Source organism: Hydra viridissima, unplaced genomic scaffold, assembly GCF_058129835.1.
Source record: "Hydra viridissima isolate aposymbiotic clone 2 unplaced genomic scaffold, HvirCarnegie_v1 scaffold_13, whole genome shotgun sequence".
NCBI classification, from domain to species: Eukaryota; Metazoa; Cnidaria; class Hydrozoa; order Anthoathecata; family Hydridae; genus Hydra; species Hydra viridissima.
Window position 1 is genome coordinate 8,054,771 of NW_028324312.1, and position 23,406 is coordinate 8,078,176.

The following is a 23,406-nucleotide window of genomic DNA, read 5'->3' on the forward strand; positions in this document are numbered from 1 at the left end:
TAATAATCGAAATGCAAACAAAAATACTTACTACTGGTTCTTCTTTTCTTACTTATTTTTCTTCATAAATATTCTCAAATATTCTCATCAATATATATTCACTTAATATTAACTCATGCAAATATCAATAAATCAATACAGATAATAACGCTTATTTAAAGTTACTCAAATATCTTTTCTTACCAACTCTTTTCATAAGTTTCTCTTTAAAATCTTCATAAATACTTCTCATAAAATTCTCTTTAAATCTCTCAAAACTCATTTCTCATAAAATCTTCTTTTAAGTCTCTTTAAAACTCTTTTCTCATAAAATCTTCTTTTAAGTCTTTTTAAAACTCTTTTTTCATAAAATCTTCTTTTAAATCTCTTTAAAACTCTTTCTTTATAAAATCTGCTTTTAAATCTCTTTAAAACTCTTTTCTCATAAAATCCTCTTCTCTTTCTCTTACTCTACCCTGCGTTAACCAATTCTCTCTTCTTTTTTGACCTTTTTATAGTTTTCGGTTGTTTACGGTTTTGCTACTTATTCATCATTTACTTATGTTACAGGCTGAATAAATCTCCGTGCGTACATCTTTTCTAGGTTGTTGTTATTTTTTACTTTTCTTTTCGCTATATCGTTTATTCATATGACAAATTCAATAAATCTCTCTGTGTACGTCTTTTCTTGGTTGTGGCTACTTTTTACTTTTCTATTCGCTTTATCATCTTATTCATATGACAATTCAATAAGTCTCTGTGCGTACTTCTTTTCTTGGTTGACTCACTCTTTTCTTCGTTCGAATGTTATATGCTTGAGTCGGGTAAAACTTAAAGATAATGTTTACAATTTTCTCATTTTCCCTCCTCACAGTATTGTAATACCTACTAATATATTTACTAACATTTAAATTCAAAACTATTGCGTTTTTTCTTTATCTCATTTTTCAGTGAACACCCGTTGTTATATCCAATTAAAGTGGATATAATAACGGGTGTCCACTAAAAATTGAGATAAAAATTGTCCACTGAAAATTCTGTCAACTGAGCATTGATTATTAAGAAAAACATTTTTATAAGCTTGTTAAAGAAAGATAAAATGACACTCGAAATAGACATTCCATCTACTTATGTTGATAGATTATATATTATTTATTCAAAATCCATCAATAAATGTTGATATGCGTGGCGCAAATTAACAAAAAAGGTAACAGAAAAACCTAGCAAATACAATATCGTGAAAAATTTACAAAAAAAAAAATAGATTGAATTCTACTGATAACTAAATCTTGAATAACGTCTACTCTAACCACACATGCAAGTCCTAGTAGTTATTTTAAGATTTTTCCAATAATAAATTGTATTTAAATTTGTTGCTCACAACAGACTTTTATATCGTTCTTCCAATAACACAGAATTTTTTTCGATTGACTGAAACAGCTTGAATCATAGACTTTCCTCTCCAGCTATGACTCCTTGCTGACGGTAGACCTACTTCACTTTTATTATAAATTAGGTTTCTTTAAAAGTCTAAAAGCAAAAAACAACCTTAAATTTATTTTTTAGGTTATATCACAAATTACCAGACTTATACCAGAACATTTTATATGAATGATTTTTATATCTTTAACATTTATCATACTTCAAGTAAAGTTATCAAGTAAATTAAGCTTCTAAAAATAATGTTTTCCTGATATTACTATTTTAAATTGATTTGAATATTATTAAATTTTTTCATTTTAAGCTCCCTTAAAAAAAATGAGCAAAGTTTTTGAAATCATTTTTAAATTAAAATTTAAAGTAACTGTGAATTTCCTTACATTTTCAGCAAAGAATAAGTAATGCATTTATTTAATCATCTTATTTTAACATCGCTATATAAGAAAATAGAAGTAGTGCTATCTTAAGCTTCATTTGCTTTAACTTATTAGGAATCTTAATTCTTTAATCAAAGTTAAATATAATAATAAGTTAATAATATTAATTATTAAGTATTTTAGTAAGTTAAATATGAGAATATAGATATATTCAATATAATAATTTAATAGCTAAGAAGTTAAATATATTAAAAAGCTAAATATACTTATGTAATAATATATATAAGCTAAGTTAAATATATTGCATATTACATAAGTTGATGGTTGTCTAGAACATAAAATCATAAAAACACAACACAAGCCTTACAACGAGTTATCTATTTTAAAAAACTAGTTTCTTCAACTACTTTAAAAGAAAATCATCACAATTTTCTTTTGGCTATCATTTATTTAACCTATAAATCACTTTTTTCTCAGTCGACATAGCTATCTTATCTCAGTAGACTTAGCTTTAGGAACTCAATTATCTCCAAAGTGTTCAACAAAGAACAATATTAATGACTGCTCTAGTCATATTCATGGAACTTTGTTAAGTCTGTAAGACTACAAATGAGACAATTATTTTGCTTTAATAAATCCGCAAAAAGAATTAAAGGCTGTAGTTTTAGAAGATTCAAAAAAGTCCATATCTATAAAAATAAAGAAATTGATTAAACAAAAGTAATTAACTTACCTATAACACAAGAGTAAAATTTCAATTCACTGAAGGAAGGATTGAATGGCAAAATGATTAAGATCTCTAGTAAGAGTCAGTAGTATCAAAAAGGGTAAAAGTAACTATATCTGTTTACATCTCAAAAATAGAGCTGATGAATAGATTCTACAAAAGATAATTCAAACTTTAGGAGAAACAACTCATTCCTTTCCATATACATAATAAATATCCAAATGGAAACCCACTTTTAATTGTGAGATCTGAAGTAAATAATCTTGATGCTTAATGTGATTATAGCTACACAAACTATTTTGCAATTATGTAAAGTATATTAATGTGACATTTCTCTTAATTTATTGAGATAAGAATTAATTCAATAAACAAAATAAATACAAAAAAAAAACAGAAAAAGGTCATTATAATTCCGAGTTCAATTAACAAGGTTGGCAAGAAGCTCAATTGCCGATGAGAGCATTATTCAGCAAACTACTACTATTCAAGAAACTTTGTAAACCCCCAAACATCTCAGTCGCTAAACTATTTAAATGGTTTCACCATGCATATACTCTTACAAATGCAAACAGATATTTATACATATATGTATATATGTGTATAAATGTATATTTATGTATATATCAATACAAAAATATATATGTATGTATGTATATGTATGTATATGTATGTATGTATGTATGTATGTATGTATGTATGTATGTATGTATGTATGTATGTATGTATGTATGTATGTATGTATGTATGTATGTATGTATGTATGTATGTATGTATGTATGTATGTATGTATGTATGTATGTATGTATGTATGTATGTATGTATGTATGTATGTATGTGTATGTATGTGTATGTATGTGTATGTATGTATGCATGCATGCATGCATGCATGCATGCATGCATGCATGCATGCATGTATGTATGTATGTGTGTATGTATGTATGTATGTATGTATACACATAGATTTTTTGTAACTAATTTTGAAAATATTTATAAGTGCAATAACTTTAACTACTTAATCTACTTTTAAGGCACATTTAATGAATGGACTGCATGGGGTCAATGCTCTGCTACTTGTCAACTTGAGAGCAATCCTCCAAAAACATCACGTTCTAGAACATGCAACAATCTTGTGGGTCCTTGCATTGGTCTCTATTCAGAAACTCGTGAGTGCGGAATAAACGTTGTTTGTTCAAGTAAGTTAAGTTACAATCAGATAACGTTTGTCATAAGGGGTCGTCCATAAAGTACGTACGCTCATAGAGGGGAGGGGGGGGGGGATCTTCAAAAAGCGTACGAAAGCGTATGGGGGGGGGGGGGAGGGGTTGAATATAAAAGTACGTACGCACTAATTTAAAAGTATTTTTCTTAGTTAATGCTTATATTTATAATTTATCACCACTAACAAATACTTATCTATAACTAGATGTTTTTTAATAAATTACTAGATATTTTTTAATATAATAACAAATAAATAATTTTTTCTAAATAATAAAACCATGACCGTCACTATGAAATGACAGTTGGGGAGGGAGGGAAGTATACTTACCCTTAAAGAAGATCTAATTACAATTTTTTTTTGGAAACTTTAAAGTTCTTTTTACTAAAGGAACTTAAAAATTAGTAAGAGAAATTTAAATTTAACAATAAAAACGTAATAAGTTTTAATGGGGTTGGTTAAAATGTTGTGGGTTTTTAGTTCCAAATAAACGGGCAGGAACGTTTATTTGGCACCTTATAGTTATCGTTTGAAGCGTTTTATAAATGTAACACCTCACATGCTTGGTTACGTTTATTAGTAATTAAGGAATAGGCAAAGTTTTAATGATAATGCACAATTATTGTATTTCCATGCGGTATTCCATTGCGATGGTCAAAACAATTGTTTTGACCATCGCAAGCCTAGAAATTTTTTTTTCAAAATTTTAATGTTTTTAAAAACCCTCCGCCTATGTTGCTTTATCGCAATTAAAGTAGGAAATTAATTACCGCGAGGAAAACACATTTGTGCTCAATCTTATATAAATACGAAAATTCTTTGTGTATGAAAACATAGTTATTATTTCTTAAATATAAAAAATGTTATGTAACAAAATTGCATCATCTTATCTCGGGTACTTTTTTTGATAAATATAATAAACTAAGAAGCTTGTGAAAATTGGAGGTTATAAATTTTTGAAAAGTATTTCAGCTAAAAAAATGCAAGCAATCAATTTAGTGTTAGAAACTTTTTAACTCTGAACATCAAGGTGACAGTAAAGTGTATTACTTTGCAATCATTTAAGAGATCATTTTCACAAAATAAAACAAAAAAGTCTTGTTGAAAGATTTATGTATATGATCTTTAGGCGCTTTTGCTGGCAAACAGGAAACTTTTAAAATCAACAAACTGGTGTGAATGTTTGTTTGGTACCTTTAAAGTATAGGTTGTGTTTAAAGGCAGGGTAATAATTTTTTTTTAAGTAATCACAAATTTAAAAAAACTGTTTTTTTTATAGGTTTCAAAACATCGTTTTAATATTTTACAAACAAAATTATTAATATAGTCTTCATTAATCAACTAATTTAAATTGTTGGTGATCTATCTAAATCAAAGGGTGATTTCATCCAATCAAATATGTTTTCGATGACATGAATTTGATCAGAATTACTTTCATTTACTGTTAAATGAGTATCATTGTTTTCATCGTCATTTTTATTTTTCTCAGAGGTAGTATTGATTATGTTTCCAAACATGCATTTGTGACGCTTAACACTTGCTTTAGAAGCGTGATAAATTTTGCAGGTTTTGCAAGTTCTTTGATCAATTTTTTGTTGTGAAATTGATGGGCAGTACAAATCAAAGGAAGCTTCCATCGAAATTTTTGAACCTATGTATCCCAAGCGCTGCGCTAAAGAAGAAAAGTAAGGTTTAGGAATATTTCGTGCTACCTTTGGCTCAGGAATAAAAATTCCTTCAGCACCATGAGACATTACAACTGGACCTGGTAAAAAACGTTGAGAAAAATATTTTTTCCAGGAACTTCGCCAAGGTTTACAGCAATTCGGAACATCACACTTAACAATCATTAAAAAATATTGACTTTGTCTTACGTGATTTTGAATCCATTTTGAATCTTGCTCAGGTATTGGTGACAGTTGGGAAGGTTCAACATATTCAGCACAAACAGAATAGTTATCAATTATTATATCCGACCATATCTCAGCTAGAGTTTCTGCAGCTTTAGCAAAATTTTTTTCTTCTAAATCAATGTCAATTGTTTTTCCAGATGCATTTAGATGTGTCCCAAAATGATCATGTGGCAAAACCAAACCTGCTAACTCTCGACTCAGCGGAGCCATGCGCCGTTCAACCCTGTTATATGTTGAATAATGAGGTGCATGAGTTCCTGTTAGATAGACATCCAAATCCCATTTTATAAATCTTGCAATTGCAACTTGCAATGGTTTGGGAAACCTTGGATTTTCATCAGGGCCTCCATCACATGCAACAACAAATATAGGTTTTACCTGACCTTCCGGAGTACAAATATGAAGCTTAAAACTTTCAATTGAAACAAGACGCTCCAAATCACGGCCATGAGTAAAAGCAGTGCTGCTATCATGCTTCATAGATCTAATAGCAATATACGTTGGTCCAGAATATGACACTGCGTCAGCAAATTTATTTGGATCAATAATACAAGCTGCATAAACAGACGGTATAAGTTTATGTCTGGAAGCCACTAAAAAATCATGATCTGGCAAACGTACTTGATAATCAAGATGCATCAAAATTGGTGATTGTTTTGTTGCAGCTGCTAATCCTAATGGTACTTTGGCTTTGTCGTCTAGACTTAAATAAAAGCATGAATCTGGACCAAACATTGAACAAATTTCATCCATGTATTGCATGCACGCAAATGTAAATCCAGCATCGATATGCCTATCACGAGCTGTATTATCAGCTCTGATTAATTTCACAGGAACTGTCTTAATGTGACGTATTCCCTCAAGTGTGTTTGATCGCTTAGGCATCAGTCTTAAATATGTTGCAGATCGCGATAAACAATAACCCAGTTTTAGCAGGCTTTTATTTAAGTCATCAAGTGTCTTACATGAACGTAACTCCTGCGATCTTCGTCGATCGCTAGCAGCGGCTCCTATTGATGCAATGTTAACAATCGCATTAAGAAGATCTGGCTGATCTTCAATTACAGCTGGTCTACCATTTTTTTCTCTATTGAATTTAGAAAGTTTTGATTTTAAGTAGGGCACGTCATCAACAATATCATTAAGTGTTCGTTTCAAACTTGCTCTGCGTTGTCTTTGACGGATTGCCTCGCGTTTCATTTTTTTAAGACGAATTTGTTTTATTTTTATTTGCTTTTCTACAAAAATCGATTTTATTTTAAGTTCGTCAGTTATCAATCCTGCACGACGCACATTTACCAATGTTAACAGCTGCTCTTTTAACTGCAAAATTTCAGTTTGAATTTTCTCTTGTTGTGGAGTATGAGATTTTGTCGGCTGATCAATTGGTACTTTCGTTTGTGATTTTTGACTTTTTTGAATATCAAATTTAGAAGAAGTAGCTAGTGTTTTATCGATTACAAAATCTATTTTGTCTGCTTCATCGGATGATAACAAAGCTTCTGGTCCCTCATCTGATATTTCGTTTATGAGAGGAAGTTTCACTGCAATAGATTGATTATTTGATGTTTTAACATTAGACCAAAAAGACATCAACTGACTTTTACTTTCCATTGTTTTTCGTGTGAGTTCTTTTAAAACCGATTCATACGTCAATTCTTTATGTTTAACTTTATACCACAATTTATTAGCTTCTTTCTGTTGCTCCTGTTTACTTTTTTGTGGCATAGCTTTTGCTACTTTTTGGTAAATAATTTTGTACTTTTCACTGTTATCCATTTTAATAATTCCGCCTTCAAACTAATATTTAACTGACTATTTTAAAGCACAACTTAAATTTACAATAAATGCAAACGGGGGTTGTTTGTTTAGTTTTGAAATAACTTATAGTATCTTATTTTTATTAAAAAACATTTTTTACAAAATAAAGTTTAAAAAATTGTAAAAAAATACTATTTATATAACAATTTTAAAAATTGATATTTAAAGTTTAACAATACTTTAAAACTTTAACTTTTAAACTTGTTACCCTTCGCAAGACTGTTATCGCGCTAATTAATTAAAAATTGAAATATGAAGAAATTCCAAAATTCTTTTTATATTTCATATTAAAAAGTATTGAGCAATTATTTTAATCAAATGGAACGCTTTGAAATATAAAAAATATCACTTTTTTTGATGACTTTTTATTTTTACTCATGCCCAGCGTACGTTATGGACGATCCCTAATATTTAAATTTCTTAAATAATATTTTTTTTTAATAAAAATTAAATTTTCAACTCATGAAGAGAAAAGAGAAGGGGGGGGGGGGTACTTCAAAAGCGTACGTACTTTTCAAAGGGGGGAGGAGACTAAAAAGTACGCATGGCAACAGGGGGGAGGGGGGGGGTCAATATTTCAAAGTTTTTGGCGTACGTACTTTATGGACGACCCCTAAGAGTGTTTAAAAGGAATTTTTTTCATGAATTTAAAGCAGGGTTTTTGAAGGCTATACATACATACATACATACATACATACATACATACATACATACATACATACATACATACATACATACATACATACATACATACATACATACATACATACATACATACATACATACATACATACATACATACATACATACATACATACATACATACATACATACATACATACATACATACATACATACATACGTACGTACATACGTACGTACGTACGTACGTACGTACATACGTACGTACGTACGTACATACGTACATACATACATACATACATACATACATACATACATACATACATACATACATACATACATACATACATACATACATACATACATACATACATACATACATACATGTTTTTAAAAAATACATTAACCTTTCTGAAATGAACCTATTTGCAGGTCTATATGTTTCACAGTGGTCACCTTTTGGTGATTGCTCAAAAACCTGCAACCAAGATGATTCAATCCGTATTCGAACTCGAAGTTGCACTCCTTCAAACCTCTGTCAAAATATAAAAGTTATCGACACTGCACCTTGTGACCTGTATTTATGCCCAGGTTAGTGAATAGTGCGATCACGTAAAATTTTAACTCTTGTTTTTCTCTTAGCAATTCTAGTTTGCCGCAAGTTTGTTGCATGACATAAACAATCAGGGCTTCGGATTCCATTTTTATATAGCTATTTCAAATTATCTATTATTGCATTATAAATTCCATAAACTTTTGTTTACCACGATCCCTCCTATATGCATTGCTGGAGTTTATGAAATATTTAATGCGTCAAGTTGGTATCTTTCCGTGTTTTATGATTAAGGAATTCAATAAGCCGCAAACTAACACTTCAATGGATTTATGAGAATGAATATTAAAAATTAACAGCTTTTGTTGTCTGTAAAGTTCTTTTCAAAGTTGGTATTGTCATATGCTGAAATTTATGTTGCACTTTAGGTGTAAATAGACTTTTATGTTACATGAAGATGCATACTCAAAATTCTAAAGCTCTATTGTGTATATGTAGGCCAGAAAACCTATAAGGTTTTAAGTATTTGTTTTTTTTATTTTTTATGTCTGTTATTCTATTGGATTAAATAACTATGCAGTATTTTTTTAAAAAGATTTTATAACCATATAGTAAGATTTAATGTGTATTTTTTAGTTTAATTTTGTATTTTGTATCCCTTTTTAAAAAGCTATAATGGTATCTAAAGAGAAAACATCAGCATTTAAATCCAGACATTGATTTTTATCAGGGTAAAACTAAAATCTAACTTTAAACTACTGCTCTAAAGTAAAAGTTTTAACACTAAAATCTCGTATATGGATTATTTAATAAGCATCAAACTGCTTTAATCTTTCAGAATATAATACTGTTTGCAGTCAAGCAATTCATGATAAATAGATGAGGAAACTCTCTGGGAACAAAAAAATTAATGGACTTCTTACAAGAGTAACATTTAGAAATGGATGCTTAATAATTTTCTTACCGAAAATAGAAAAGTACTAAGAAATTAGGCAGCAGATATGACTGGATGATATCTTAAAAGCTATCCCAACAGTTGAAAATAGTTCATCAGTACTTCAATTGAATGTGATGCATTTACCCAATTTCCTAAGATGGGCTATAACAAAAATAGTAGCAAAGATACCTATACTTCATTTCTCTTAAACATTCAACTTGAAGATGGCTCTAAAAGAGCCATCTTGTGTTGGTAGAGATTATATTGGACATCCATCTTACACTAAACATGGTACTATGAATTTCAAATTGCGTTTTACTAATAAGCGGATCTGGAAGAAATATGAAAGCTAGTTTCAGAAGCTTTTTTCAGCCATCATTAGCTTTTCACATTCTTGTTGTTTACGAGTAATGCTAAAATCTGGAAATGCAAAGGTATTACCATCGATTCCACCAATGAGTCTGACAAAGCTATCAGAAAATTTACCCAATCAGTTAGTTGGCATTTGTCTCTAACACTCTTAAAAACAAGAAGCTTTTATCCAGCAGACATACCAATTTGACTTTTGTCAATATCAGCTTCAAAATCTAGTTTATGGTATGATGGCAACAAGCTAATTTAAGGAGATCCTTATTTTTGTTTGTATTTAGTCCCAGAACAACGGGGAGATTTTAGATTGATATGATTCAAATAAGTACATATCAGTTTTTCTTTAGTTTCCGTTTTAAAACACTTCAATTTTATATCATAATGCAGTTTTGTACTAGTAATGCAGAGATAAACTTGAATATTGACTATTATAACATGCTTAAACTGTAAAAAAAGGAAAAAGGAAATTTTGTTCCTGTCATTTTGTAAATGAGGATATTGGAGATAAAACTACATATTAATAAAGACGAAACAATTTTAGGTATTCTATAATTCTACAACTTTGAGCTAGTTACTCCAATATTAGTGAGATTTAATGAACTCTGTGAAGACTATGAATTTTCTGGCATACCATGACCATGAAATTTTTTTTTTAATCCAAAAAACTTTGACTAATATGCATATTTGGTATGATAATTTATAGAAGGTCAGTGTACTTTAGGAATTTGACCAAAAAAAAAAGAAAGAAGAAATTTAAGCTAAGTATACATTCCCAAAAAGAAATTCAGTAATCCTTAAGAGAATGCACATAGTAGCATTGACATTCTTTAAAACTGTTATTTAATAAGTAATGAAGTTTTCTCTATTAAAGTTAAACTTTCTATGAATATATAATAAAATAGTATTAGCTATGTTAATGTTTTTTGTTGTGTATTTACAATTACCTTCGAGATTTATGGTCTTGCAGTGACAATAAACCTGAGGGAACAAGTGAAATAAGTTTATCAAATATTATAATTTTTCCGTGATTTTAATCTTGAATAGAATATAAAGTTTAGCAAAAACTAATGAATATCAAAACTTGCAATTTTCTTAGCCTGTATATACGAACTGTAATTAAAAGCTTTTACTAGGCTGCAACCATATGTATACTACAAAAGTTTCTTATCTTATCTGACTCCGATTTTTCATTTAACATAACTTTGGAAAAATTTAGCAAACAATGCGATTGTTAGTGGGTCATTGGATCTCCTTCTTAAAACATGCTCAAGTACCAAGCTTCAGCTTTTATATTAGAAATCATTGTCTTTGTAGAAAATTTCGTTTTAAAGAAATACGTCAAATTTCTTACTTGATTAATGTGATTAGAATACTGACTTTTAACTCTTACCTCTGAAATCTTTATCTTTTTAGAAAATTTCATGTTTTAGTACATGCAACAAAAGTCATATTTTTCTTTATGATTAGAATACAAACTTGGTGATTGGGGAGATTGGAGTGCTTGTTCAGCAACATGCAAAGTATCATATACAAATCCTGTACGCTTTCGAAGTCGTCCTAATTGTCTTCGTAATTCTTCTTCAACATATCAATGCAAAAATGAAGATATGATTATTTATGAACCTTGTAATACTTTTCCTTGTCAAAAAGGTAAGCAATTAAATTTCTTTGAAAGTAAGCAAAATCCTCCTATACTTATATGAATGACTTTATACTTAACAACAGGAGTCCAATTTTTCAAAATACAACGGTCACTTTCTAAATCATATTTATTACATATTACATATTTACTTTTAGTATCATCTTCCACAGAACAAATGTTAAACTCTTCAGCAAATTTATTTTTATAAAAGTTACTTGTAAGGTAAAAAAAGGCAATTGGAGATTCTTTAAATGTTAAAAGTTATTAATAAAACATTCTTATCTTAAGCCCTTTATGCCAATTTTAAAATCTCAAACATATTTTGGTAATTGTTTCTTTGCAAATATTTTCTTCTCTCAACAGAGATTTAGTGGTCATCTGAATTATCATTAAAATATTTTATGGCTGTAGTCAAAATTATTGATCTTTCTACTTATAGTCACCATCTTAAATGTATATTTTTAATGCTGTTTATCAGTTAAAATAATGAGAATGTCGGAGTAATATGACATGGAAATCATACTTTTTACTGCTTTAATTTTTTTTAGTTGCATCATGTTCTGGTTTTAATATCACATTTGTCATGGTGCTGCATTCTTCATTAGATATCTCATCAAACTTTCTCTATAACAAATGGGGTCGAGAAAAAGAGTTAGCAAAAGCTTTCATTGCACAATCAGAGCTTGGTGTTAATGAGAATGTGCAAGTTGCTTTAGTAAACTTTAGTAATACTGCTGACATAGCATCTCCTTGTGGTCATCTAAATACAAAAGAACAGTTTTTTGACCTGATTGATAACTTGCCACTGAATGAAAAAAATGAAACAGCAATCAATCATGCTCTTTTAAAAGCAAGAGAGGCATATTTAGGTTGTAAGCGATTAAATGTAAAACCTGTTATTATATTTCTAACCTATGGTCAAGAAAATGTTGAGCTTGATTTAAGCGCAAGGTTAAACACAGAAGAGTTAGTAAAAAAAGAAAGCTTGTTATATATTATTGGAGCTGGTGCTAATATAAACATCTCAGACATTCAACGGATGTCAAAGTATGTCATAAATGGTGCTGCTAGTTTTTCTTATAAGATTGTAAACAATTTTGATGATCTTACTATTTCTCCTAATTATCCAGATATTCTTGGGAAAATCTGTCTAAGTAAGTAAATTGTGGCTTAAATTTTGGAACTTTTGATAATATACTAGCTACATAATTTATATTTAATTTTTTACTATAATATTTTTAAAAATATTTTATTAACAGTATAACGTTCAATAGAAAATATTGAAAGGAAGTAAAGACGGAAATATTTTTAACTTTCCTTAATTGAAGTTATTATTTGTGTTTATTTAAGCCACAGGTGTGTGGGCATCATGGGGTTCTTGGAGCAGTTGTAGTGTTAACATAGCTATGTACACTGGTATTCACTACCGGTCACGTATTTGTTATAATTATCTTAATCTACTGAGCGATAATTGTGCAGCTAATGGGAATATAGCTGACTATGAACTAAATACTTGCACTGAATCATGTAAATCAAATTTATCTTTATGATGATCAAAATAAATTTTGCAATAAGTTTTGATTGCATCAATTTCCTTTTCAGGTTATATCTTATGATTGTTTGTTGTATAGGCTGGTTTTACGAATGGAATGCTTGGAGCCCATGCTCTGCTAGCTGCAAGCTCAGCAACAATTCGCCAACAAAGTATCGCACAAGGTCGTGTAACTGTAAGATTTTTAGTTGCTATGGTATTGCAAGTGAGACAAGAGAGTGTAACACTAATTTACCGTGTTTAGGTAAGTTTTTTTTGTGTAAAAGCCAGACTCAACTGCACTACTTATTGCTAAGATAAAATAAAAAAGAATAAGCTCTTTTGCATATTACATATATAAAAGAGCTAATTCATTTACTTTTTACTATCATTTTATCAAATCAGCACCCATAATTATGAGTTTTTTTTAAACAGTTTAATGAATCAAGTAACTATTTTTTTTGTGTTCTTGAAATTATGCTATTTCTTCCATTGAAAACTTAGGCAAGCAGAAATTTTCCTTAGTTATATACTTCTATTGAAACTCAAATGCATTTCTGGTTTTTAAACGCTGGTATACTGGCATTTATCTTTTTTTAATTCGTTGTGCAGGTGTATCTTATGTAAATCCATTTAAGTTAATAAAACTACTACGCTAAATTTTGTAGTACAAATTTCCCCATGGTCTCCTTTCGGTGACTGTTCTAAGACATGCAATCAAGATAATCCTGTTCGCAAAAGAACTCGATTTTGTTCGCCTTCTGAACTTTGTGTTAATGTCCAGATTGTTGAAACTATTCCTTGTAATCGAGAGTTTGTTTGTCCAAGTAAGTTTTAAACATTTTGATAAAACTAATGCTAATCAATTTTTAGTTTTTTATATTGCATGTGTAAGTTTGAAGTTAATTATTTGTAATCAAGGACTTAAAATTTAGAATATGAAATCGATGAGTGGGCTTCTTGGAGCAGTTGCTCAGCATCATGTATGACTTCACAGTCAAATCCAATACGCTATCGTACACGCAATTATTGTCTTAGCAATTCGTCATCTTCATACGAGTGCAATCCCAGCACTATGATTTATTATGAACCATGTAACCTGGAATTCTGCACAATAGGTATTTACAGACAAAATTTTTTTGTTTCATTACTTCATGAGACTTAATTTTTGTACTAAATTTAATTGTTGCATACTAAAAATCTTTATTTTTTGCTATTATTGTTGAACTAATACATATTTATAAAAAAATATCTATTTTCATTGAATTGCTCTGCTAGATGTTCATTTGAGTGACTTGAAAACTTAAAATCACTGCAGATAACTTTAGCTTTTTTTACTAACTTTGATGATAAATATTGACATAAGCTTTGAACATAACTTTTAAATTGCCTTGCTTTTCCCTGATTAAAAAAAAATATTAGTATCCCAGTTGACTGTTCAAGATATGAAATGGAGTGCAACCACAGCACCAACCAACATCGAGATCTCCCGCAGAGTTCTTGCACCAAACCAACATTTAGAGCTGGACTAGAATGTATAAGGGCATTTGGGTGAATCATCCACAATCGAATTTTTCAATAATTTTTTTTTAAATTTTAGTGAAATGAATAAGCATTATGATCACGCTAAAGTATGACAAAAAAATAACATAGAAATAAAACCAGTTTTGATGCTCCCAAATGTCTTGAGTTTTCATAGTATACTATAATTGAAGTACTTTTAAGTGTTTATAAGTATTTTCATAATGCAGTTTAATTTAATTTTTAATGGGACTGTCATGCGCTCTTGTTCATCTTTAAAGTTAAAAAAAAAGTAAAAACTTTACAATGATAAATTGTTAAAATCCAGGAACGTGTAAAGAATCGCCAAATTCACTAAGTGCTTACATTTATCAAAACTTTCAAAATGCAGATTGTTTTGCAATTGTTTTTATTTTTACCAAGATATAAAAACCGTAATATGCTGTATTGTCTTTAAGGGTTTTTGCAATTTTTACAACGTAATTACATTAACTTGGTGCGTTCCATAGGTTGAGTTAAAAAGGGTAGTTAGGGAAATTGGTAATGGAAATGTCACCATTAGCAACTAACATTTCCAGACCAGTGACTTCAATGCAGAGGAAAAATGTAGGTTCAGTGGTTTGAGTATTCTGCCAATCAATCTTATTGTTGAAAAGTTTGTTTGGAATTTTAAATTTGCTGAATCCATACTGATTTGATCTGTGTGTAATGTGATGCTAACTCTATTATGGGTTTACAAAAATGGATTTAGTAAATTCAGACTGCATGTTGCTACATGTAAAAGTTTGCAATTGCCTTTTTCTTTCAAATACTTCAATTTACCTTTGTAGTTTTATTGTCCTTGTTGTGATTTTAATGGTTTCAAAAGTTTTATGTGCTTGTCATGATAAGAATTAAAAAGCTACAAAACAAAGGAAGGAGATACAAATAAGAGCTCAGCAGTTATTGGTTTTTCAGTGTCACCACTGATTTTTAGTTTACTTTTTGTGTATACATAAAACTTTATTGCGAAGACATAAGTTTACAGAACATTGCGAGGAAATTTATCTGGCAAATGGAAAACAAGACACTGTTTTACGTTTTTCATATTGTTTGCGGCAATAATTGAATTCAACATCTAAAATCTAAGAAAATACAAGAATATTTTTATGCTATGAAACATATACAACAATATTTCATATAGCTTGTATTTATCAATATAATCACAAAATTTGTTAAATGATTCCTTTTAGTTAACCCTGCATTTTGCATGGACGTTTCACTATATTACAATAATATTAACAATAGAAATGCTGAAAAGTTTTTTGATGATAAGAGGACAACTGTATTGTTTAATTTGAAAAAAATGCAAAAGCACTTTTTAAACTTAGGAAAAGCCTATAATTGCTCAAACAAATTGTTAGAAACTCAAAAATATATTTCTTTAAATTTTTCTTTAAATATTTCTCACATAGAGCTGACTTTCTTACCCAATTAAAGGTATATTTACGTAAAAATGTGATATTTATCATAGAACATGATTATCTAACCATTATACCTTACCTGTGTTTAACCAGCATATGCATAAATAATTACCAAATAGCAATTTGCTCCAGAAAATCATACTTTTTGCCAGCATAAACTGATATCGTTCTTTCAGAAACTTTTGCAAGACCACCTTTAGAGAAACAGCTTTATATTTCTAACATTTTTGAGAAAAGCTGCAATGTTAACTCTTCTCCTTCAAAACTGCCGAGACTGCCATGAATTCAGCATAAATCACTTAAATCACTTAATTTAATGAAAAATTTCCACAAACTTTTGATAAAATGTTTAAACTTTCCTGTTAAAATGCAGCAAAAAACAAAACCTTTAATCACAAAAAAACTTTCTGATTGTTTACATAACATTGAAGTTATTTTTTAGTTAAATTAACAATACACTTCCATTAAGTAATGAAAAGTTTTTAAAGATAATTATGCTGAGTCGATTGTTAAAAAAAACTTTAACTTTGAATGATTATAACTTATTATAAATAATTTAGTTTTTGAATGAGCGTAAATGTTCAAGTTGTTTTTGAGAATGGTTTTGTACGCATGTTAATGCATTTAATAGGCTATTTTTTCCATAAAAAATTACACATAACCAAAAACAAGAGATCACAAAAATCATTTTTAGTATAAAGTTAAATTACATATACATAAAATTGCATTGTTCAGCCATTCCCAACAGACATGAATCTAACAAACAAAGATTGGTGTCACAATGGAATAAAATATACAGCAGGGAAATGTATATTTATAACCATATTTTGTAAAAAGTTGTTTAATCACAAGTAACATAATTGCACTTCCGTTATTCTAATTTGTTTATTTTTAAAATTGAAAAAGAAGGAAGTACAATATGACTTCACTGTTTTCTTTTAAAATTCAACTTATTTAAAAACCTCTAACTCATTAACTCAAAACTCCTTATCTCTGAAAGAAATGAAGATTGTAAATGAAGAAATAAAAACTTTGGAATAATGAAGCTAATCCTATTGAAATGACATAATAAAATAACGGATTGGTCGAAGTTTTTTGAAAAAAATCAACAACTTTTTTCTGGAAAACTTTTCTCTATTTTTTTGACTATTTTGTCAAAATAATATGAAAAATAGATGAAAACAGTTACTACTCCAAATTGAAAAACTTCAGTTTTTTTAATTTTTCTGCATATGCTTTCCATTGTGTATTGACTGGTTTCATATTGATTTTTGTTAGTTGTGCATTGAACCTCTTTGCCAACTGTTTTGCATTTGTTTTCACCCAAAACTTGTTTATAAACCATATTGCTCAAAATGGAGTAAAGGTTCTTGATTGGCCTTACATTCAAAACCGTTGGTGGGTTTATATGCTGCCGCACATGTAGGAGCATTTGCAAGAAAGGGCATGGCTAGGTCAGGGTAAAAAATAGGTTTATCTTGTAAATGATGTTTGTTGATGAATTTTTACAACATTTGCAAAAAATATTGATGCTGCACATAGGTATTGATGGCCAGGACCTTTCTTTTCCCCTGTGTATGGCACAGAAACACCTTTATTTGATAAAGTGACTTATAAAAGTTCAAATTTGGTAAGTTATTACCTTTAGGTTGACCACAACCTTTAAAAAACATAACAGTTTAAAAAACCATTTCATTGTAAACAGCTATTAATAATACTATAGACTAATGGTTAATAGTATTGTTTTAAAATTTGTATCTAAGTATACAGAATGCATTTATCTAGTTTGTTTACTTTGTTACATTTTTTTTTTTTATTACTTCTTTTGATTAAATTAGGTTGAAATGGTAAATATTGTGTTATACGGATGGATTGGTAAAAAGTCAAAGTGAACATAATCCTGTTTGTTGTGGCATTTCTTTATATTCAGATTGAGAATCATATTATAAGTACTTTGATATCAAATTTCATCTTAAAAAAGGAGGAAATGAAGACACAAATGCCTCTGAAATATACTCAATTGATAAAATTTTCTTTTCGCAATTCAACAAATACTTGGCACAGCTTGCTAATCTTTTAGAAGTTTTTTGCAAAGTACTAGCAGTATTCATTGTTAACTTTTTCTCTCTTAATTTTGAATTTACACATTTTAAATTTTCAGCAAAATAAGAAATATAGTTCTCTAAGAAACCTTTTTGCCAATGATTGACTGAAGTAATAGGCTTTCTTTGAATATCATTTAATCTAATATCTAGAACTTTTGCTTTACTGTTGCTGTTTTGTTTTATTTAATTAAGCAACTTGATACCAAATATAACATGCTCGCTTAGAATCTCTTTCATTATCAATAGCATAACTAACAGCATTCTCCAGTTGAGAATAATATTTAACAATGCCTTTGTTTAAAAAAGACATTTTATTTGTAAAAGTTGGCTATATCCAGTAAAATAAATATTTCCAGAATCTTCTAAAGTTATATATATTGAAAACTTTGGTACTGGTCCACAATGTTCATATGATATTGAAGATATAATTTTTTCTTTTGCAATAAAATAAAATTTTTCTTCACAGTTATTAAACATCGACTTCAACTTTTTTACTATTGAATTAAATTTAATAGCACCCATTTTTGTGAAGTTTTCGAACTCATCAGGTAAACTATTCCTTTCAGAGCACATTAACTCACTAACATCTCGTTTTCTAGATACTATTGGAATACAAGACACTGGTATACCTTTAAAGACTGATGGAGGATGCACTGGAACAAAACTGCCACCTTTGACTTTTTTTAATTCTGCATCTTTAGGCCAGTGCTGAGCACAAATTCGCTTATAATCTGTAAACACAAAGTTTGCATTTTGAAGATTTTTATTCCATAACTCGCGATCCTCGGATTCAAAGGGAAACCTATACATTGTGACATAAACATTATCTTTTATTTTTGATTTGTAATGCGAGGAGTAACCATAAACGCAGCATTTGTTAGGCATTTTACGAGTTTAACTATATTAGTTTAAATCAAATATCCAAAATCCTTATTAAAATTACACTTCTCCGTGAAAAAGTTGCCCAATGTTAATTTTACGGAAAATGAGCTGTCGCTACCTGTTTAAGAAAGCTTTGGGTAAAACATTAGAAAAAGTACACTAAAGTAGTGTGTTAAAAAAAAAAAATCTTAATAAAAGTAAAATGAACAATAAAACAAAAATGACATAAAAAAACTTTTCTTTTAGTACGTTCATGCTCTGCATTAAATATCAGTTTCATTATTGTGGTGGAAACGTCAACTAAAAATCTAAACTTCACGCAAGAAAAAGAATTTGTAAAGGAGTTCATCGGAAACTCTGATCTTGGCGAAAATGAAAACACCCAAGTGGCTGTAGTAAACTTTGGCGCTGATGCTGAAATTGTTTCTCCTTGTGGCAATCTTACTACAAAAGCACAGTTCTTTGCTTTCATTGATAATTTGTCAAAGAAAAACGGCGGAGCAGCATTGAACGACGCCCTTGAGAAAGCCAGAGCTGCTTATCAGGGATGCAGAGGAACAAACATGCTGCCAGTAGTAGTGTATCTCATCAGCAGCAATGAGAGCAGAAATATTGATTTAAGCGTACGGTTGGGAATGGAGGAACTGGTGAAAAGTGAAGCGTTGTTGTTTATTGGTGCAGTAGGCTCTGGTGTAAATGCTTCAGATGTTATGAGGATGTCAAGATACGTAATAAACGGAAGCGAGTATTTTTCCAACAGATTTGCTAGTAGCTTTTGGGAACTAATGACACTCACAACGGAAAGTCCAGCTATTCTTGGAAAAGTCTGCGAAAGTAAGTACTTATAAGGCGTTTCAATCTTTAAACGTGCATAGCATACTGGCATGCATGACATATAATACATGTACGGCATACATAACCATTTTGACAAGCATAGCATTCATGATGTACATGACATGCATGACATACTTGACATATATGTCTTTCATAACATACATGTCTCAAAGAAGGTGAAAGTACAACTAATAACTTTACAAAAGAAAGCACCTGTCTAACGCTATTTTGCAAATAAACAGATATATGCTCATAAATGCTATGCGTTAATGAAAGTTTCTATATTTGAAAGGAAGTGATTTTCTTTTTTCTAACAGAAACATTTTTGTAATTACTTTTATTCCAAGGGATCCCTAGGAAATTTTTTCCTAGGATCCCCTACCATTTGACCTTGAGGAGATGCTATTGCTTTCAGCCGCAATCTTTGTTCTCTTTTTTTTTTATTTGAAACACTTCCACTAAGGTTTTAAAACACCGCTTTGTTTATAGATGATGGATTACGGTAGGAAAGAAAAAAAAATTCAGTAAGAATATGTTTAAATAGGAGAAAATCATGTTGTTTGTAAGTAAACGAAAAAGAGAAGTAAAATAAGGTTGTTAGGATGAGTCTGGAACCATCTAGTACTTTATCTTTTTACTCATAAAAGACAGCCAGGAAGGAGATTAAACCTGTCAGTTAGAGAGCAGCTCATAAATAAAAAGGTGTTTAAAAATGTGTTTCCTTTTCAACACAGTTAAGGATGTTTTTATAGCCAAAGGATATTGGACTGAGTGGTCTACTTGGGGAGGGTGTTCTGTTACTTGTGGTGCTGCTGGCTATCAGGTTCGAGAGCGTTTATGTTATAATCCAAGTAGCTCTTACATCCAAGAAGACTGTGCAACTGATGGAAACTTAGCAAGATTTGAAGTGAGAACTTGTTACTTGGAATGCAGTAAGCTTTGTACTTTTGAAACATTTTTTAAAATTAGTAATTTATTTTTTAAAAAGTATACCTTTAAACAAGAGAAACGAACTTCTAATATTTTAACTTTTTCTGATATGAATAATAAAGTACCAATTGGGAAAGTAAAGTTGATAACTTTGTAAGCAATAGTGGTAACAAATGTTACAGAAGAGCTTGCAACAGGATGTTCTCCTGGATTAATAGCTTTATTTATGAAAAATTTATAACATGTTTTGTTTACTGTAAAGGTGCTTTTTATGAGTGGAGTTCTTGGAGTGTATGCTCTACAAGTTGCTGGCTGGAACAAAACCCTGCCACAACATCGCGTTTCAGAAGATGCAACAATGTACTGGGTCCTTGCAACGGTCTGTTCTCAGAGACACGTGAGTGTGGAGTAGATGTTCTATGCGCAAGTAAGTTACTATAAAAAGCTGTAATATAAAATAATATAAAAATGGCTGGAAGCTAATAACTGTTTATTTAATGATTGTTGTGGCTTAGTTGAGCTTTATTTCAGATTTTTTTATTATTTTTTTTTTCATTTAATATTTGAAAGAAGCTTCTGGCCAAAATAGTAAATTTGCATCGTTCATTGTAAACTAAAATCATTCTTCGTGGGCTTTATGGATAAGCCTTGATTTAACTTTTACAAACATTTTTGTTTACTTGAAAGCAGATTCATAGTTTTTACAAACTCTCATAATGAATTGTTGAACGTATATTTGACACAGAATAATGCTGTAATTAGCATTTTTGCAATTTTACTGACTAATTGCTGACAGAATGTTGAAATTCACCAGTTACATGGAGACATGTTAAGAGATTTGTTGAAACTCACTATTATGTTGGGCTTTAATAACAGTGCTGCCCAGAAAAAATCATTCATCGATTGAAGAACTAATAAAGTTAAAAAACATCTATACTTACTTACTGTAAGTTCTTAATACTTCAAAAAATCAAGAATTTTTACTCGAAAAACCTTATTGTTGTAAGTGGTTTTATTTTAGACGCTGACAGAATTTGTCAAGGCCTCACCGATTTTGCGTTCATGTTCTCCAACCTTCCGTACCTCCCAAAACTGTATGAAGACATTGTGAACTGGGTCCAACTGTTGCTATTTCAGTACCTTAAGTATTAATTAAAAAGCATTAAAAGCTTAAGGTTCAAAATTCATAAAATTATCAAAATTTGCTGTTGTTAAAAGTAAAATGCTTAACAAACTCTTCACCTCTCATAATGAGTAGCTAAGCTAAATCCATACTGCTTTTTTAAGTGAGCTTTAAAAATGGTACCGAATCCAAGATATTTGAGGTCTGCTGAGGACGTTGTAGTATCATAAGTAAAGTTTGGGAATAAAGATAAGTCAAGTTATTCACAAATAATGTTGCTTAAGTCCCTAGGACCTGCTATACATCAGTATATGAAAGCCAGGTATATTGACAAGTTTTAAATTTGTCTTTGTTAGATCTCCATCAACAAAAGAGGATTAACAAAATTGCTGAAAAACTTAGCATTTAAAATATTTCCCTCAACAGCAATTTATTTAATGTATCACTCACACTAGAAGGTTAGAGAACGCAATTACTGAAAACATTATTCATCGTGGGAAGTTCTACTAAACCCCTCATCAAGGGTAAATCTACTAAAGCCTCGTTTTTCGAGGCTGGGAAGTTTATGGAATTGAAATTTGACTAAACCAGCAATATTTTTAGTTTTCAGAAAATTGCTATTACTTTTGATCAACACGCGACCTGGTCCGCTTTTATTCAATAAATGAAGCTTTTGTCTCTGCCTTTGAGTTGAAGGCAGATAATTCTCTGTTCCACAAACACTTATCTTAGCATACTAACGTTTTTTCACCTCCTAAACTAAAATTGCATTTACACTAGTGTTGTGACCAAAACTAAAAATTGTAACTAACTTAACTAAAAAAACCGTAACTAAAATTAGCCGACTAACTTTTTAGTCTAACTAAATTTAGTCGACTAACTTTTTAGTCTAACTAAAACTAGTCGACTAACTTTTTAGTCTAACTAAAATTAGTCGACTAACTTTTTAGTCTAACTAAAATTAGTCGACTAACTTTTTAATCAAGCTAAAATTATTCGACTAAATTTTTAGCGCAATAAAATTAGTCGACTAACTTTTTAGTCTAACTACATTTAGTCGACTAACTTTTTAGTCTAACTAAAATTAGTCGACTAACTTTTTAGCGCCATAAAATTAGTCGACTAACTTTTTAGTCTAACTAAAACTAGTCGACTAACTTTTTAGTCTAACTAAATTTAGTCGACTAACTTTTTAGTCTAACTAAATTTATTCGACTAACTTTTTAATCAAGCTAAAATTATTCGACTAAATTTTTAGCGCAATAAAATTAGTCGACTAACTTTTTAGTCTAACTAAAACTAGTCGACTAACTTTTTAGTCTAACTACATTTAGTCGACTAACTTTTTAGTCTAACTAAAATTAGTCGACTAACTTTTTAGCGCAATAAAATTAGTCGACT

At 29.9% G+C, this 23,406-nt stretch overlaps 2 protein-coding genes across 6 annotated transcripts in view; one reads left to right on the top strand and one right to left on the bottom strand.

The window, feature by feature from the left end:
- The window catches only part of LOC145194712 (uncharacterized), a 139,626-nt gene that overhangs the window by 21,656 nt on the left and 94,564 nt on the right, over positions 1 to 23,406 (top strand). For 3 of the 5 annotated variants that reach the window (XM_090070780.1, XM_090070781.1, XM_090070782.1), the window contains exons 7-17: positions 3,552 to 3,716; positions 8,548 to 8,706; positions 11,442 to 11,624; positions 12,165 to 12,770; positions 12,967 to 13,143; positions 13,248 to 13,412; positions 13,816 to 13,974; positions 14,083 to 14,265; positions 19,365 to 19,952; positions 20,705 to 20,884; positions 21,145 to 21,309. In XM_090070780.1, the coding sequence (XP_089926906.1) occupies positions 3,552 to 3,716; positions 8,548 to 8,706; positions 11,442 to 11,624; positions 12,165 to 12,770; positions 12,967 to 13,143; positions 13,248 to 13,412; positions 13,816 to 13,974; positions 14,083 to 14,265; positions 19,365 to 19,952; positions 20,705 to 20,884; positions 21,145 to 21,309 (2,730 nt within the window). Of the gene's footprint in view, positions 1 to 3,551; positions 3,717 to 8,547; positions 8,707 to 8,744; positions 9,184 to 9,632; positions 10,516 to 11,441; positions 11,625 to 12,164; positions 12,771 to 12,966; positions 13,144 to 13,247; positions 13,413 to 13,815; positions 13,975 to 14,082; positions 14,266 to 19,364; positions 19,953 to 20,704; positions 20,885 to 21,144; positions 21,310 to 23,406 lie in introns of those variants that run through there. The other 2 variants (XM_090070785.1, XM_090070784.1) reach the window with 2 other exon arrangements.
- Positions 16,183 to 19,346, bottom strand: LOC149880292 (uncharacterized). The gene has a single exon (XM_090070787.1). The coding sequence runs from the start codon at positions 19,119 to 19,121 to the stop codon at positions 18,534 to 18,536; it is 588 nt and encodes a 195-aa protein (XP_089926913.1). The 5' UTR covers positions 19,122 to 19,346; the 3' UTR covers positions 16,183 to 18,533.